The sequence below is a fragment of the Macaca fascicularis genome, chromosome 8 (assembly GCF_037993035.2).
Source record: "Macaca fascicularis isolate 582-1 chromosome 8, T2T-MFA8v1.1".
NCBI lineage: Eukaryota > Metazoa > Chordata > Mammalia > Primates > Cercopithecidae > Macaca > Macaca fascicularis.
The window spans coordinates 114018061-114035038 of record NC_088382.1 but is presented as its reverse complement, the minus strand read 5'-3'; the positions used below and the strand labels follow the sequence as shown (position 1 = coordinate 114035038).

At 41.4% G+C, this 16978-nt stretch overlaps 1 protein-coding gene across 10 annotated transcripts in view; it reads left to right on the top strand.

The window, feature by feature from the left end:
* DPYS (dihydropyrimidinase) overlaps nt 1-16978 on the top strand; it is a 95181-nt gene that overhangs the window by 49045 nt on the left and 29158 nt on the right. The window contains exon 8 of one of the 10 annotated variants that reach the window (XM_015455100.4): nt 11952-12748. The exons of 7 other annotated variants lie outside the window; for them this stretch is intronic. In XM_015455100.4, the coding sequence (XP_015310586.2) occupies nt 11952-12036 (85 nt within the window). In that variant the 3' untranslated portion in view covers nt 12037-12748. Of the gene's footprint in view, nt 1-3993; nt 5370-6201; nt 8239-11951; nt 12749-16978 lie in introns of those variants that run through there. 2 more of the 10 variants (XM_015455097.4, XM_015455101.4) reach the window with 2 other exon arrangements.

The following is a 16978-nucleotide window of genomic DNA, read 5'->3' as shown; positions in this document are numbered from 1 at the left end:
CCTTGTAGATAAGTGTTATTTAATCAAATGAATAAATGAATATATCTATAGGGTTTTTTTTTCTTCTTGTAATAAAGGCCTCCCTTTTAAATTTTACCTGCCTGATTTTAACATTAAATGCAGGCTGGTAATGAGCAGGCTTTTTGTCTCACCACAGCATTAGATATTGGCCCAAATTTTCCTACAAAATTTCCTCAAACGGTTTTAGCAAAAATAACTGCCCAGCCGACTCGTTAGTATCTAACAGGAAAGCAACATGCATTGTACCCTAGATGCTGAAGGGGGCGCCCACAGCCCACACTGAGCTCGGCTGGCTCCAACCAGGCCATTCGAGCTGCTGGTTATGCAAGAACAAGCCAGCCCCTGGAGAACGAATGCATTTGCTAATGATTTTTGGCTTCATGGTACACAGATGTTTTCGTTTTTAAAATTCTTGTTACTTATTAATGGCATGTAGACGTAAGTGTGCTTGCCACACAATCTGTAGCCTTAAAAATGGACCACGTTAGAGTTACCAGGGGAGACCAGTGGAAAGAAAAGCAGGGCAGCCATGCTTATTTTTTCCTTTTAAATCTGTAAAAAGCGAGATGATTCCAAGGTGAGGAATTTGACATATGGTGATGGATGGCAGGAGAGAATTGGGAGTGGGCGTAGTAGGGAAGGTTTGGACATCCTGATGAAAGATTACCTAAGACGTCACTAGCCTGTAAAAAGTTCCTGCAAAAATCAACTGCAATAGCTCTTCTGTGTCATTGCACAATAAAGAACAAACTGCATTTAGTGTAAAGGGAGCATTCACCTTTTTCGGAAATAAAAGAGCCTGCTGTATTCAGCTTGACGGCTCATTGAGCTGGTGTCTATTGCTTATGATGGAAGTATGTGTCCTACTGCTTCACTACTTGGGTCAAAGCTTCAAATTTAAGGACGTTTTCAGTTTCTGAATGTTTGACACATTTCTGTAGAAGATCTTGATACCTGGAGTCAGGGGAAGAAATCAGGAACATGCTTTTCATGTGATGTTAAAACAGAATCTTGTGGTGTCATGTGGTCAAGACGGAGATCAGGCAAATTGGCCAACTTGTTAAAAATCTTATTAGAGAGAGTGGCATGTCAGTTACTTGCAAGCCCATAGCTGCAGCAGTAACTCATGTTCTGGCAATTTAAAACTATCCTCAGAGCTTCAGTTCTTTGGTATTCATTAAATAGCACTTAGTTACTATGGTAACTGTCCCTTTTCAGTATTTATGAGCTACAGGGTATCTCACAGAATCTCAAGCACACAAACACACAGCTAACACATTGTGTGTACTGGAACATTTAATGAAGACTTCTAGCTGGACCGTATTCTGCAGAGCAGACATGTTTTCATTTATTATTTTTTAACTCAATTATGGCAGGCTTTGACCTTGAATACACCATTCTTGAAGGCATTGTGCCATCTTTCCTGCTTAATTTCCTTCCCTTTCTCATTGAAGATGGAGATAAATGAATTTAACTTTATATTCAGTGAAGAGTAATGGCTTGCAGCTTATGATGGTGCCCTTCTGGATTCTAGAGGGGGCCTTTTGTGTGAAATAAAGCGGGGGAAGAATAACTGTCATCCTTGGGTGGTAGGGATTGTAGGGCGTGGGGAGGGAGAAGAAAGGAGGAATCAGGTACCCTTTGGCAAAGAGTGATGGTTATGGCTTATTAGGATAGCTACATCACCAGTAACTGTCTCACAGAAGCTATGAGGCATTTTCCCTTGAAGTTGCACATTGTGTATCCTCTGATTCATTTGTGCATTATAATCCTCCTCCTCTTCCTCAAAGAAAGCGTGCGCACACACACACTCACATGCACGTCAGCACAGCAGCCTGGGTTCCTGCTTATAACAGTTGATCAGCCTGAAGATGCTACTTTTCACGCCTGTTTCTGAGAGTGTCTGTCACTAATGCGCCTGCCACTCCCCACACCCACAAGCATCCCAGTGTGCATTGTGTGGGTCTTGTCCTGGGTGCATAAGTGGAAATGAATATGATTTATGCCATGATTTGTCACTGTGATGTCTTATAACACAACGTCAGGGCTGCAACATGGTGTCAGGGCTGCTGCCTAATGTGGTTCAGGTTGTGCTTTTGCACAGTTACAGGGGCACTCTTCACATCATCGTTACCACGGATATATGTGTATAGTTAGATAGCTAGATATAGATACAGGTAGTAACTATGCCAGTTTTCTAGCATATGATAGCAAAGCACCTTGAGGAACAAATGTCTTTTGCTAATCCACACAAAATCAAACCTGCCATCTGGGCTATTGGGGGAGCGGTACCATAGAGTGAAGAGAAAGGCTTTGGTGTTAAAGTCCTAGTCTGCCACTTATGAGCTGGGTATGACTTTGGGTATGTCATTTAATTTTTCTGAATTTCAATTTTTTTGTTTGTAAAATGGACATGATAATGCTATTTATTTCCTAGCTTTGTTGTGAGCTTTAAGGTCGTGTCATAAGATGCTTGGTGCATAGTCAGTGTTCAGTAGCACTTGGCATGTAGTAGGTGGTCAGTGGTAATAGATAATAGTAGTAGGTGGTCAGTTTGTGGAATGAGTGGGAGCTCTTATTAGCTATAGCTGTGAGTCAGAAATCTTTGTATAATGACTTAATTCAGACAGGACCAAAAGATATTAGAATTATATTTCATATAAAAACTCCGTCTCCCAGGTTTCTTGCACACCTTTAATTTTCACCACTAAGTTTCAGAATGACTAAAATTAAGAAGCTTAGATGGATTGTTTTGGTTAAGAGAGCCTGAGCCTCCAGAACTGACACCTTTTAAAAATTATTAGCAGTGAAACTGTTCAAACAAACCTCCTAAGATTCATTTTGTGGCCTTCAGAAGACATTTGCTTTAAAAAAAAAAAAAAGTTTGGGCTATGCATGAAAAAAGCTAGCTTTGCTGGTTATGTATGCGTACAGTTTTAACCACTCTTTGTTCCAAGTTGTTTATTTAAACATATTTTCATGCAACTGAACCTTTCAAGTGAACTAGAAATGATTTCTGGGGACTTTACTACTAATAGCTGCATTTTCCCCCAAATTATAAAAGAAAAGCAGCTTAGAATGAATCGCAGTAACCCATTCTATCACTGATCATTTGGCTTGGCCAGAGTAAGCAGTTTATTTTCAGCATTAGCATTGGGCAAAAAATAAGCACCAAGCGAGTCTGTGTGAAAGACATAGGTTTTCCTAACTAAGCACCTGCTGTATTTTTCTTCCTACCTGACATAGATTCTATATTTTTATATCTTTGACATTTGCTTGTATTATTTACAACTGTATTCCTAGGTTTCAGCACAGTTCCAGGTATATATAGAAGCTCAATAGTCATTTGTTGAGTGAAGAAACCAGATACTAATGGACAAATGTGTGATTTAACATTTTTGTCTGAACTTTATCTGCCCATGGAACTGGTTCAAGAGCCATGTTTTACATTTTTTCCCCCTTTGAATTAAAAAGAAGAGAATTCTCAGCACTTCTGTCTTCTTTCCCAAAGCAGTGCTTGACAAAGATGCATTCCAGAGATAGTGGCTAGTTGTGTCACCAGACCTGTCCATGCATATGGTTTACACCAGGTCATATCCTTCTGTGGGTCAAACAACTCTGTTTTTTGGACTCAGACTCATCTCTAATTCCGGCCAGTTATTTTAAAATTATGGCCATTAGTTATGGAGGAAACAGAGGACAGAGTGAAAATGGTTCAAAAGAAATTTAATATCAGTATCTGAAAAGAATCCCAGGGTCCTTATACTCTCATTGTACAGCAAAGAGCCTTGTCTTCCTACAAAGGCCTTAGAAGAAGTCATTTATAAAAATGGTCCCCTCCCTCGAGAAGACTACAGTGGAAGTCTATTTGGAGGCAGTGAGTAATTCAAGGAAGGGCCTGCATTTTAGTGGCCTGACCGAAACACCAAAAAACTTAAGCTGATTTACTTTTTTTTTTTTTTTTTTTAAAAGAGCAGACCTTCTCGAAGCATGGTTTCTGGACTAGCAACATCAACATCATCTGGGAAGTTTTTAGAAATGCCAACTCTCAGCCCCTACCTCAGAGCTGCTGCCTCAAAAACTCCAGGAGCTGGGTCCAGCAATCTAGGTTTTCAAAGCCCTCCAGGGACTTCTGATACACATTCAAGTTTGAGAAACACTGGTTTAGAGTCATAGAATTAGATAAGACGTTGGAACTCAAAAAGTCCAATTAGCGACCCCAGATGGAGTTCTCTATAGTATCTCTATAATGCAGATGTTGTAGGTTTGCTTGATTACTGCTGGTTTCAGGGAACTTACTACCTAACCAAACGGTCCATTTCTTTCTGGGATGCCTGTAATTATGAGGACATTCTTCTTTTGGTTGCATTAAAAATTATCTCCTCTTAGCCCTTCACATGTTTATCCTTTGGAATTATGCAGAATGTATCTACATTCTCATATGATAGTCCTTTCATTTATTCATTCAAATGTTTGAAGAAGTTATTGGCTCCCAGTAAGCCTTCCCATCATGAGATATGCATTCCCACGTTCTTCACCAGATCCTTAGGCCCATGAGTAGCAAAATCCCAATGACCTGACCACTCCTGTACCCTCCCTTCTCTTGACACACACTTGTCCATGTCCTGCAAACATGTGAGTCCCAGAACTAGACATGTTCCTACCTGTAATACCATCAGAGCAGGAATATCTGAGGCTGATTAGTTTGATAACTAAATGCAGAACTTTGCATTTTTTAAAATAACATTTTTCTTGAATGCACCTTGTACATCCAAAACAGTAATTGTGAGCAACTGCATGAGGTTTTAATATCTTACCACATTTATTCAGTGAGTAACTTAAAAACATATTGGGTCTTCTCTGATGTTTATGTTAAAATGACTAGGATTATAGTAAATGGTTGCTTTCTGTGTTACACTTTTAAGTCTCTTTGAGTAGACAGTAATTTACAATGTTCATAATTTTTTTAAAAAGTACAATTTTAATATAAACAAAAGGTACAAAGAGTACTTTAGCTAACACTTGTGTATTAACCTTCCCAGGCCTGCCTCCTTCCTCATCTCAACAACTACCTAATTTGGTGTTTATCATTTCCATGCATTTCTTTCTATTTACTATATATAGATGCATTTCTAAGGCATGACTATATATTTACATAATATACAATATAAATATTATATATAATTTTTGTGTATTCTTAGCTTCATATGAATTGTACTGTATGTATTGTTCAACTTTCTTAATATTATAATTGTTAGACTTTCCATGTTGAGATGTTGTAGGTTTGTTTTATTCATTTTCACTGCTTTATACTATTCTGCTTTATGAATATACCATAATTGATGATATAGTCTTTTGCTGGTGGACACTCAGGTTGTTTGCAATTTTTCACTATTTCAGACACTCTATGTCTTGTATATATGTGTGAGAGTTTCTCTGGGGTGTTCATCTGTCCCCTGATTTGCTTTACATGAAATACCGTCACATTTTCTCCAATAGAAACATATAAATGTATGGGTCTTTGCAACTAAATGCAGAAATTCCCATTTCTCTCTATTATGCTTTTATCTTGTTCCACATTCATTTATTCAGTCATTACAAACTGTATCTTGGGCCTTGCCATGTGCCAGAGACATGGTAGGTGGTGGAGACAAAGTGATTAGGCATAATCCCATTCTTTACCAGGGTGGAAAGGGCATGGCCAGCAGAGAAGTGGTGGCTTTTGCTTTTTGCCCCAGTTGTCTTTTGAATTGTGATTCTGGTGGTCCAGGTACTAGCTCTCACTGCCAGAGTAAGCCCACCAATCAGAGGGCTCTCTGGCCAGATCTACCACACCAGAGTCACAGAAACAAAGCTGGTAGGCCCTGCAACCCTGGCAGGGGTGGGCCTGGAGCTGGAATGTCAGTGGGGGAGGAAGTGGAGACAACAAGACTCCGGACTCCTTCCAGTCCCCTGAGACAACACAGCCGAATATTCACCTATTTGGTGACTTGAGTCTGCACCTATTTCATCATTCTAACTGCACACACAGTGCTTGAAATATATAATATTGGCACCCACCCAAGACACATGCACATCAAGTTTTCACAAACATTCGCATTGGCCCTTGATTTCCTGAGCTCATCCCATAGAAGCTAAGATCTGTGAATCTGAGGTCAGTGCTTTCTTTCTGTGCTCCAGGGCAACAGATTGCGCGTTCTGTCCTTGGTTACAAGTGTGCACTTGGCAGGAGCACGGCCTGCATCCCTGCAAATCTGCCAACACTCCTGGACATCGGTTCCAAGCCTGTCCTTCTGGCGGCGGGGCTTCTTTGAACACCAGCAGGCGGTTGACTTCTAAGTTTAAAAGATTTCATGTACCTGCAGAACACTTCCTTGGTGCCCTCCCAAAAAAAGTGACCTGTGCCAACCAGAGAGCATTTGGGAAGGAGAGTCAGAGTACATCAGGTTTATTTCGCAGCTGCAGCTGGAATCACATTAAACTTATTGCCTAATTTCCTTTGTCTAACTTGATTTCTCTTTGGCTGGGAGGCAAATAGATCGATATTGTTTTTTTTATGCTGAGGTTATGTTGTCTGAAGGAAATTTTCCATTGGTTCACTATGCCTGCCTTTAGTCAGGTAACTGGGCAAGGAAGGGCTCCCCAGATGTGCTCTCAAGGCCTGCTGTCTGCATGGAGGAGGTGCCTCCTGGAGGGGGTCACAGGGGCTGCCCCTCGCAGGGTAGAGCTGAGCGTTTGTGCTGGGCTCTCAGCACGTTTCTCTGGCTGTCTTCTAATAAACAGCTTTGTTTTATCTTTTCCTTTCCTGTGAAGTCCTTTTCTCCCTACGTTTTCTCTATCATTTTGTATATTTGCAATGCTCTTTCCCTCTCCACAATTTCTTAAAGGTGGTTTCTTCATGTTTTTGTTATGTTTTCTTCCTGTGAGCCCCCCACTATCATCCTGTGCTATGATTGTTCCCTCCTCTTCTCACTCGGGAAGGGAAATGTTCATACTTTGCTCAGTTCTGTCCTCCTGCCAGGCGTTTATTTAAGAGAGCTAAGTTTCTGGAGGCAAAATAATGAGAAGGCAATTTACCCACAAGAAAAACAAACGGAGCCTTTATCTGTGTAGAAGGATTGCTGAATTCCTCACATGGTGGAGGTGAGGGGGTGAGGACAATGTTAATCAGTTATCTGAAAACACATATTGATTGCATGTTCATTGTGTGTAAGAAATGTGTGACAAATTATGAGTACTGTGGGAGACATAAATATAAGGTGTAATACCTCTCATCAGAGGGGCTGCATTTTGGTGAGACAAAGTTATAAACATAGTGAAGGATAACTAAGTTTTGGAAGAGAAAAATATCAGCTCAACACATCAGTACCAGAGATGGAGGAGGTCTCATGTGCTGGTCTCCTTGACAAAGGAGAAGACTTCACAGATGACTGGTTTGGGCTTGGGAAGGGGCTTTGCACTAACCGTATCCTTGAAGATGGCTCTGGATAGGTGGATGGGGACAGTAAAGTCATCCAGATGGTGGAGTCAGGGGCAAATGAGGAAAATGGGAAAGATACAGTCATGGGGTAATAAAAACTGGAGAATGAGCAGAGGGTCAGGATGGGAAGGAGTTGAAGATGAGATTTGTCCTGGTCAGACTACCAAAGGCTTTGAATGTTAGGTGAAGTATAGCAGATTTTATGTGAGGGAGCATGAGCTATTGAATGTCTTTGAGTGAGGGTTTGAGTCGATCCAAATCTGTGCTTCCCAATTTGCCTGGCACCAGTAGAAAATGGTGTTGTTGTAGAGTACATGGCTGTAAAGAGAAGGGACTTTGGAGATGGGGAGGAGGATGTAGCATAACCAACTCACCCTGGTTTGCCTGGGACTTTCCTGGTTTGAACACTGAAACTCCCATGTCCTTGGCAACGCTCTCGGTCTAAGCCTAAGCTGTGATTGTCACTCTAGGAAGTTGCTTTTGGTCAAAGGTGTTGGTCTAGAAGCTCTACCCATACCTGATCACCCTAGGGTCTGAGGGTCTAGACCGGTCGGCTGGGGAAATCTGACTAAATCGTATTTTAGGGTGATGAGTGTGTAGGATGGATTGGAGTCAGGGAGAATGGTTAGGAGGCTATTGTAGGAGTCTGGCCTGAGGGAATAAGTCAAGATGACAGCAAACAAAATCAAGGCCTGGAAAATGGGGATAAAAATGAATTAATTTAGGTTGGTGAAAAATTGGAAATGGAAAGAGAGGAGTCAGAAGTGACTTCAAAGTAACTGCAGCCTTGCTCATGTATGAACCAAGCATTTATCGAGTGCCAGCTGGATGCAATACATTGTACTCAAAGTTGAGTGAAAAAATTATTACCCTAAGGGAACTTAGGATCTAATTAGACAGATAAGAAACACCCCAAATAACTCAAATCACTATAATACAAGGTAAAAGATTAGGCCCAATAGTTAAGGGACATGCCATTTAGAGCCAAATTAGGCAACTGTAATTAAGTCTGAACTGTACCAGTACAGGCTGCAGGACCTTGGGCAAGTGACTGCCCTCTTCAAGGCTCTTTCCTCCCCAGCAAAATGTAGATATGATAATAATTGTAGCAACTTTTGGGGCTTTTTGAAAAGAGTTAATACCTTTAATATGGTGCCTGGCATATAGTAGAACTTTAAAAAGCATTAATATCATGATCACGTATAAAGTGATAAAGCACTAGAGAGTTATCAAGAGAGTTATCACTAGGGAGATACCAAAGTAAATGACTTTTATAATGTGGGATTCTAGGAAAAAGCTTAGAAAAATTCAACAATTATCCCAAATTTCAGTTTGTTTGGTCAATCACAGTTTTGCCCGTTTATACATTTCCTCTCCTGCATATTTAGTTTGTATTTTTAAAAGATTTTTTTATTTTTTATTTTAATTAATTAATAATTAATTTCTCTGTTACCCAGGCTGGAGTACAGTGGCGTGATTTTGGCTCACTGCAACCTCTGCCTTCCTATTTCAAGCAATTCTCCTGCCTCAGCCTCCTGAGTAGCTGGAATTACAGGTGTGCACCACCATGCCCAGCTAATTTTCACATTTTTAGTAGAGACAGGGTTTCACTGTGTTGGCCAGGCTGGTCTTGAACTCCTGACCTCAAGTGATCCACCCACCTCAGCCTCCCGAAGTGCTGGGATTACAGGCATGCGCCACTATGCCTGGCCCTGCACATTTAGTTTGTGATTGGCATGTTGGTGAGGCACAGTGGTAACCACAATTTTAGTAGAATGCCCCTTAGACATTTAATTACACAGTGCCATTAAACATGTTTGACTGGGCGCAGTGGCTCATGCCTGTAATCCCAGCACTTCAGGATCATGAGGTCAGGAGTTTGAAATTAGCCTGGCCAACATGGAGAAACCCCGTCTCTACTAAAAATACAAAAATTAGCTGAGAGTGGTCGTGGGCGCCTGTAATCCCAGCTACTTGGGAGGCTGACGCAAGAGAATCATTTAAACGTGGGAGGCAGAGGTTGCAGTGAGCCAAGATCATGCTATTGCACTCCAGCCTGGGAAACAAGAGTGAAACTCCATCTCATAAAAACAAAAACACATGTTTGGAGGATCCAAATATATTTTAGAATCCTTTGATTTTTAAAGGCACTCTGTCTGACAGCATGGACTAGTGGCCTCTATATAATTTTTTTTTTTTTTTTTTTTTGAGACGGAGTCTCGCTCTGTCGCCCAGGCTGGAGTGCAGTGGCCGGATCTCAGCTCACTGCAAGCTCTGCCTCCTGGGTTTACGCCATTCTCCTGCCTCAGCCTCCCAAGTAGCTGGGACTACAGGCGCCTGGCTAGTTTTTTGTACTTTTTAGTAGAGAGGGGGTTTCACCGTGTTAGCCAGGATGGTCTCGATCTCCTGACCTCGTGATCCACCCGTCTCGGCCTCCCAGAGTGCTGGTATTACAGGCTTGAGCCACCGTGCCCGGCCTAATTTTTTTAGTGTTAGGTCCTTAATTTAGATTTCATAGTAATGGGTAACTTAAAGCTTTAACATTTTTTGCTATTTGAAAACTTAAAACCAAATTTCTTATTTTTCTGTTGAATGGATTACTAAAAGAAAATTACTGTTTCAAAGGGTACAATCTTTTGAAGCACAATCTCTTGCTTTTCCTTTTATTTTTGCTACTTTTGCAAGTAAAAATTGTTACCTTTCAGCTATGAATGACATACATTTGAGCACTAAGGAAATTGAACACTTTTTCATGTTTATTAGTCATTGAGGTTTTTTTCTTATGAAGAAATATCTATTCATGTCCTTTGTTCATGTTTCTTTTGGTAACATAATATTATTTGTGTCTTTATTTAAATGGTCTGTCACATTTCTTGCAAAATCCCTAAGGCTCTTTTGAGAAATAAATGCTATAGTTACATGAAAGTGTTTTGTATAAACTGTAAAGTACTACAAGCATGTTACTATTATGGAAACATTGACTTTGTTCACTAAGGTATGTCAGAATCATATTTATAACAAAGAGATTCTTCCAAATGCAGAAGTAGCATGACTAGGCGTGAGCTCCATGGGAGCAGAGATCTTTATCTTTGTTCACTGCTGTATCCCGAGCACCTAGAACCATGGCTGGCATGGAGTAGGTGATTAATAAATGCATGTAAAATGAATGAGTATGTGATAAACCCATTGAATGGTAGGGAGTTTCTACATTCTTCCATCAAGATGACTTTTTTTTTTTTTTTTTTCTGTCTTAAGCCAGAAGTGAATAGGGTTGTATATAGTTCATGGGCTAGAGCTATGGAATAGTGGTCTTAAGATTCTGGACATAGGAAACTCATTTCTTAGAACCTAACTTTCTTTATGGTAACATTTTAAGCCTAATTAATATACTATTCTCCCTCATTTAAGAGAGAAACCAGAGACAAGAAGAGTTTAATGATCCAAGAATGATTTTCAACAATAATAAAAGACCAAGTGGTACTTTTGTTTTCAATACAGCAGTGTTTCCAATTCCTAAAATATGGCAAACCTTTTCTTCTCTTCTCATGCCTCATTTATTGTTTTTCTGTTACCTATGAGAACAAATTGAATGCATGGCCAAAAAGAAAACATGACAACATGCCTTCAATGGATTCATTTTTTGGTTGCCTATTTTTGGGGAAAGGTTTTGTATAGAAGTTTATGCTAATGAGTATAATCTCTTATGTAGATCTAAATTCCACTACCACAGGTATGTGGCACCATCTTTTTTTTCTAATGTTTTCCTGCTCTGTTTTTATCCCTAATTATCCTACCACCTGTTAACTTTTTCCTTTTAAAGTGCTTTAGTATTTCTGGAAGAAGAGGGGTTAAAATTTTATATAAATGTGCATTTGACTCTAGACTTGTGTTCTGGATGGATCGCTTATAGTGAGAGACACTATACAGTGGGTAAGCACATAGTATTTGAGTCATATACACTCATGCTCTGAGGTGAGTTACTTGGCTTCTCTGAGCCTCTATTGCTTCATTTATAAGTATGAGAAAACTCTGCTTCCATAGGGTTAAATAAAATAATGAGGATTGAATAAAATAATGTATGAAAAACTTCTCACATAGTGTTTAATAGCATGCAGTAAATGGAAGCTCCAATTGAATACTTTTCCTTATTAGCATCATTTTCATAATAGATGGCCTTGGCCATGGCTTCCAACCACTGAAGTGAAATTAGTAAATGTAAGAAAAGAAAGTGAAAATGTCAAGGGTGAATGCTGTTGGGAGCAAAACGATCAGGAAACTATTCCGGGAATAACCTAGCCAGGATATATTAGTCAGGGTTCAATCAGAAAAGTAGATCCACTTGGATGTCTGTGTGTGTGTGTGATTATACATATGCATATGTGTGCATATATACATGCATAAATATACACATACACATGCATATGTATGACTTGACCTTCCACACTCATAGGGGCTGGACTCTCTGCAAGGTTGCTGCCTTCATGTCTGATGCTGGAGCCTGCAGACCAGTGGTCAGGAAGGGAAGATGGAGGTGAAGTGGGAAGAGCAAGGACCAGGTCGAACCCCGACCAGGAGCTGGAGCCCCACAGGGAAAGATGGAGACCTAAGCCTGTTCTTGTTGCCTTTGCCCTGGGTATGTGGTGTGAGTGGCTGCATTTGGTCATGGGACCAAAGTCACATACCTGGCCCAGGAGTCGGAGCAGGTGAAGGAGGATCCAGGGGGAAGGTGGAGCATTGCAAACCTGACCACATTCTCACACCACAAGATGAGTCAGCAGGTATCATGTGTGCAAAATGGCTGCTGTGTCACTTCTGCCCTCCACCAGAGCTCTAGGTGTAGATGCCATTATCAATGCAGGTAACCATTTTAAGAAGAAAACAATGGAGGTTCAGAGAGGTTAAATAATTTGCCCCAGTTCACACATCTGGAAAGGACAGAGCTGGGATTCAGAGCAGGCCTGCTTGACTGCAGTATCTAGACTCTTAACCACTGCAGAGCTTACAGCCTCTTAAAAGGGCAGGCAAAGAAGGAGCACTTACAGCACAGGGGTTCGTATTTGGTCTCTGGAGCCCGACTGCCTGGGTTGGTAATCTGTCCCTCCACTTATTGACAGGGTAGCCCAGGGGGAGTTACTTCACCTTGGTTTGCTTCAATTTCCTTGTCTGTCAAAGGGGAATGATCATAATGCCCATATCAAAGGCCGAGAGTTGATACATGTGAATTCTTTGCAACAGTGCCCAGAGTTTTAAGCACCCCACGAACTTGGCCGAGCAAGTCAGCGGATCCTGGAGCATCTGGCTGTGGCGGGCAGCTCATCGTGCCCTCCTGGGCGCTGCTCCCCTCCACCCCCTCCAGCATGGATGCCCTCAGGCGTGCTCCCTGGTGAAGCTGAGTCAGTTTCAACGTCTGCAGTTCTGCAGCTTTTCAGCATCACCACCTTGGATTAGCCTTGTGCCTGTTCCAGGCCGACAGAGGTGATGTTACAGTGACTACATAAGCGCCAGCTGACTGTGCTTCCTGGAAGCAGACACCTTTTAGATTGGCCAAAGCTCAAACCATACAACTTAGTTGCTAATTGGGACCCTGAGGCTGAGCTTCTAGCTCTGACAGCCTCCAAGATGCTCTATTTCAGGAGTGTCAATGAAACGCTAGCATGCACCACCGCTGGAAGAGATGATTAGCTGTCACCAAGTTCTCAGATGGAAAGTAGATAATTACTGTTAAAATTCCAGTATCAGGTAATTGAATGAGTGAAGAGTATAGTGCTTTCGTCCTTTGAGCAGGGGATGAACACTGATGGCTGGAGTATTGGGGCAGGAGAATGGAGTGGGGTCAGTGTCAGCCTGCTAAGTTTGATTTCTGGCTCTGCTGACTCAGGACAAGTTACTCAAGCTCTCTGAGTCTCTGTTTTCTCATCTGTTAAACGGAAATACAAATGTGGATTGTTGAGAGACTCAGTGAGGCAATGTACCTGAAAGTACTTGGAATACAGAGATGCTTCATGGATAGTGGCCACACCTGACGCTGTGGGGACGGTCATTGGTGTCCCTCTGCCACTGTAACTTTTAGTGGTTACTTTTTTTCCCCCCATCCCTTTTGTTCTCGCTCCCTTTAGGTCCTTGACTGTCATTTTTTTTTCTTATTTGTGGCTCTGTCACACCAAATTTTAGGTCTTCCAATTACTCTTCAGGAGCCTTGTGTTGTTATTGTTGCTTTTTGTTTGTTTGTTTGTTTTTGCCACTGGAGACATTCAGAGCAGGGGAAAAGCAAACTTTTTGTAAAGAGTCACATAGTACTTTTTTTTTTTGGCTTTGTGGGCCATATGGACTGTGTTGCTAGTACTCAACTCTGCTGTTGTAGTGCAAAAGCAGCAACAAATAATATGTAATGAATATGTAAATGAATGTGACTGTGTTTCAATAAAACTTTTTTTGCAATGCAGGCTGTGGGCCAGATTTGGCCTGTGGGCCATGGTTTGCCAAGCTCTGGTTTAGAGATTTGAAGATTTCAGACTCCTCTCATTGAATATCCAAGGTCATCTCTTCAGATGGACATCCTGATCTCCAGTTCACACTAAGGAGCCTTTGATGCCTTATTTTGCCACAGCACAGTCTTCAGACAGTGAAGCAGGAAGTTACTTTGTTATTCACAACTCTTATTTTGTTTACTCATTTAAGTTTAGAAGATTCTAAACAAATTCCACTTAAACACTTAGATCTTAAGTGACTTCATCAATTCAAAACTGACGGGTGGTTTTGAGCAGTGAGCATTAGGTAAAACTTCCTAGCCTTGGCAGAAATATATAAGCTTGGTACTAGTACAGTGAGCGTTGCATGGTTACTGACTGTCTCAGGTCACTTCCAAAAGAGCTTACAGACCCTGCATTGAGGTTCAAATAAGCTGGGAACCCTTTTTACTACACAAATCTGAGTTCAAGATCTAGTTTTTCCATGTGCCAACTGTGTCTTAGGCAATCTTATTCAGCCTTAGTGTTCTCATCCACAAAATAGGGATAATAATAATAATATTGATATATGTTTATCGTGAGGATTAAAGATAATGCTTTTAATGCCTAACTCAGAGCAAAGAGGCCATAAATATTTGTTATGCCTATTATAAGAACATGTTTGTGATGGCTTTGGAGTTTCTGAGTGCCCCTTCAGCTGTGACGTGGGAATAGAATCAAGGGCATTTATGTTTCTGTTTGCCTTGTTACCTTCTCAGGAAAGTTGGAGGCCAGGTCTTGATTCTTAGGATTGCAGAACTTGAAGTTCTCCTGACCTTTAAAGGAGTGCTGCAGCCCATTTTTGTGGATTTCACACAAGCATTCTGGGTTTCATGGTTGTCTGGCTTGACCATAGACTTTCCTTCTCTCTTTTACTAACATACCTCACTCCCTGGTTGTCAGCAAGTTATTTTCCAGTGTCAAACTACATTTCATCTGTCAGCATTTATGCTTACTAACTCTTTTCATTTCCCTCAGTAGGGATGGAGGGAAAATAGGTCATCTTCTTCCTTTCAAAAAAAGAGTAAAGTTTGTAAGTCCCCCAGATATTTCTGTTATCCAGCTTCTCTTTTCCATCCCTTAAATTGACAGCCCTCCTTCCTGTCTTCCCTTCACAGTCTAGTCATTCCGTTGGGGGAGGTTAGGACGGGGACTTGCTCCCAGAGCTCCCAAGAAGGTGGTGGGCCGCTTGCAAAATGGCGGCAGGCCACTTCCAAGATGGTGGTAAGCCTCGTGTTCTCTGACCTGGGGTTCTTGGCCTCACGGATTCCAAGGAATGGAAGCTTGGGCCATGCAGTGAGTGTTGTAGCTCTATTAGAAGCCTGGGTCATGGAAGAGAACTGTGGAACCCAGTGACTAGTGTCCAGCTCTATTAGGAGGAACCCAGGCGCTTAGCCATGCAGGAACAATGGCAAGCCTTTAGCCCCCTCGGAGCGGCAATGGGCACCTCACTGGATCAGGAGCACAGCGGACACCCTGTCAGATCTGGAGGGATGGAAGTCAGCCGCATGTCTGTGACTGCGGCAAACAGCAGTGGTGGACGGGGAGCGAAAGCTCAGCTCAAGCGGTAACAAACACGGACCAGAAGACAGTGCAGTTGCAAGGTGAATACAGTGAAAACAGAGCTCCCATACAAAGGGAAGGGACCCAAAGAAGGTAGCCATTGCCGGCTTGAATGCCTGGGTTTATATCCCGATCATTGTCCCTCCCATTGTGCTCACAGGTGATGGATGATTGGCTATTTCTTTTTACCTCCTGTTTTTGCCTAATTTGCATTTTAGTGAGCTCTTTTTACTACCTGATTGGTCGGGTGTGAGCTAAGTTGCAAGCCCCGTGTTTAAAGGTGGATGCGGCCACCTTCCCAGCTAGGCACAGGGATTCTTAGTTGACCTAGGAAATCCGGCTAGTCCTGTCTCTCAATTCCTTTTTCTTCCTAAAATATGGAGCTAAAGCTAAACATACCAATAAGTCCCTGGCCTATTGTATACTTTCAGGAAGGATGTTATGTGAGTTTTACCCAGTGTATTTCCATATAGGAAACTGACATCTTTTCCTGCTCAAGTTGTCCCCATAGTCTGTCAAGCAGTGTCAGCTTGCCAAAGGCAAGACAGCTTCCTGGGAAGGATGACAATAAAATTATAAGACCAAGTTCACACGTGACCCTAGAAAGTTATTTCTAACTCTCACCAGTATGTCAGGCCAATAGCCTGGCTTTCCAAAAGCTAATAATCATACCTTACCTATAAGTACTTATCTGTTTAATATTCATAAGACATACATCCTAGTATCATGCTAGGTTGACTGATTCACATTCAGTTCCTGTTCCTTAAAGACACTAAATTATTTTTAGTTTCCCACTTCCTGAAAACTACCATATAGAACATGGAATATTTATGCTAAGTAGAAATCCAGAAATTTGCTAATAGCTTATTTGCAGATAAACAAATACATATATAAAATGCCTCTGTTTGCTCAGTACTATGTGAGGCATAGGAGGTGAAGGACACGGTACCTACATACAAGGTCAGCTTGCTCATGTCTAAATCCAATTTATCTCACCATGATCTACATCACCATCCATGACCTATATTACATACCTCCAAGGACAAAATACCAGAGTGAAATTTATTCCTTTAAGTCAATGTTTGGGGAGCATTTTTATAAACCTGCATTAAGTATTTTGTCATCTACTGAGCACCCGTAGGGTTCCAAGTTATTGTCCAATTTAGATTTAATAATGTGGCTGAGGCAATTCCCATTTTCTCTTCTGCAGGAGGCGGGTGTAGAAGTCTAAATAGAGGGTGGAAGATTGATGGGTGCAGTGAGTGGCAACTTTGCTTAATAATGACAATGTACTTGAAGCAGCACCATTTAGCATTTCCAGAGATGTGGCTGCTTTGCTCCCCATTTATATAACTTGTCACATCTAAGAAATTGACAGAAGAGGTAGTTTGAAATAGACAGAACACAC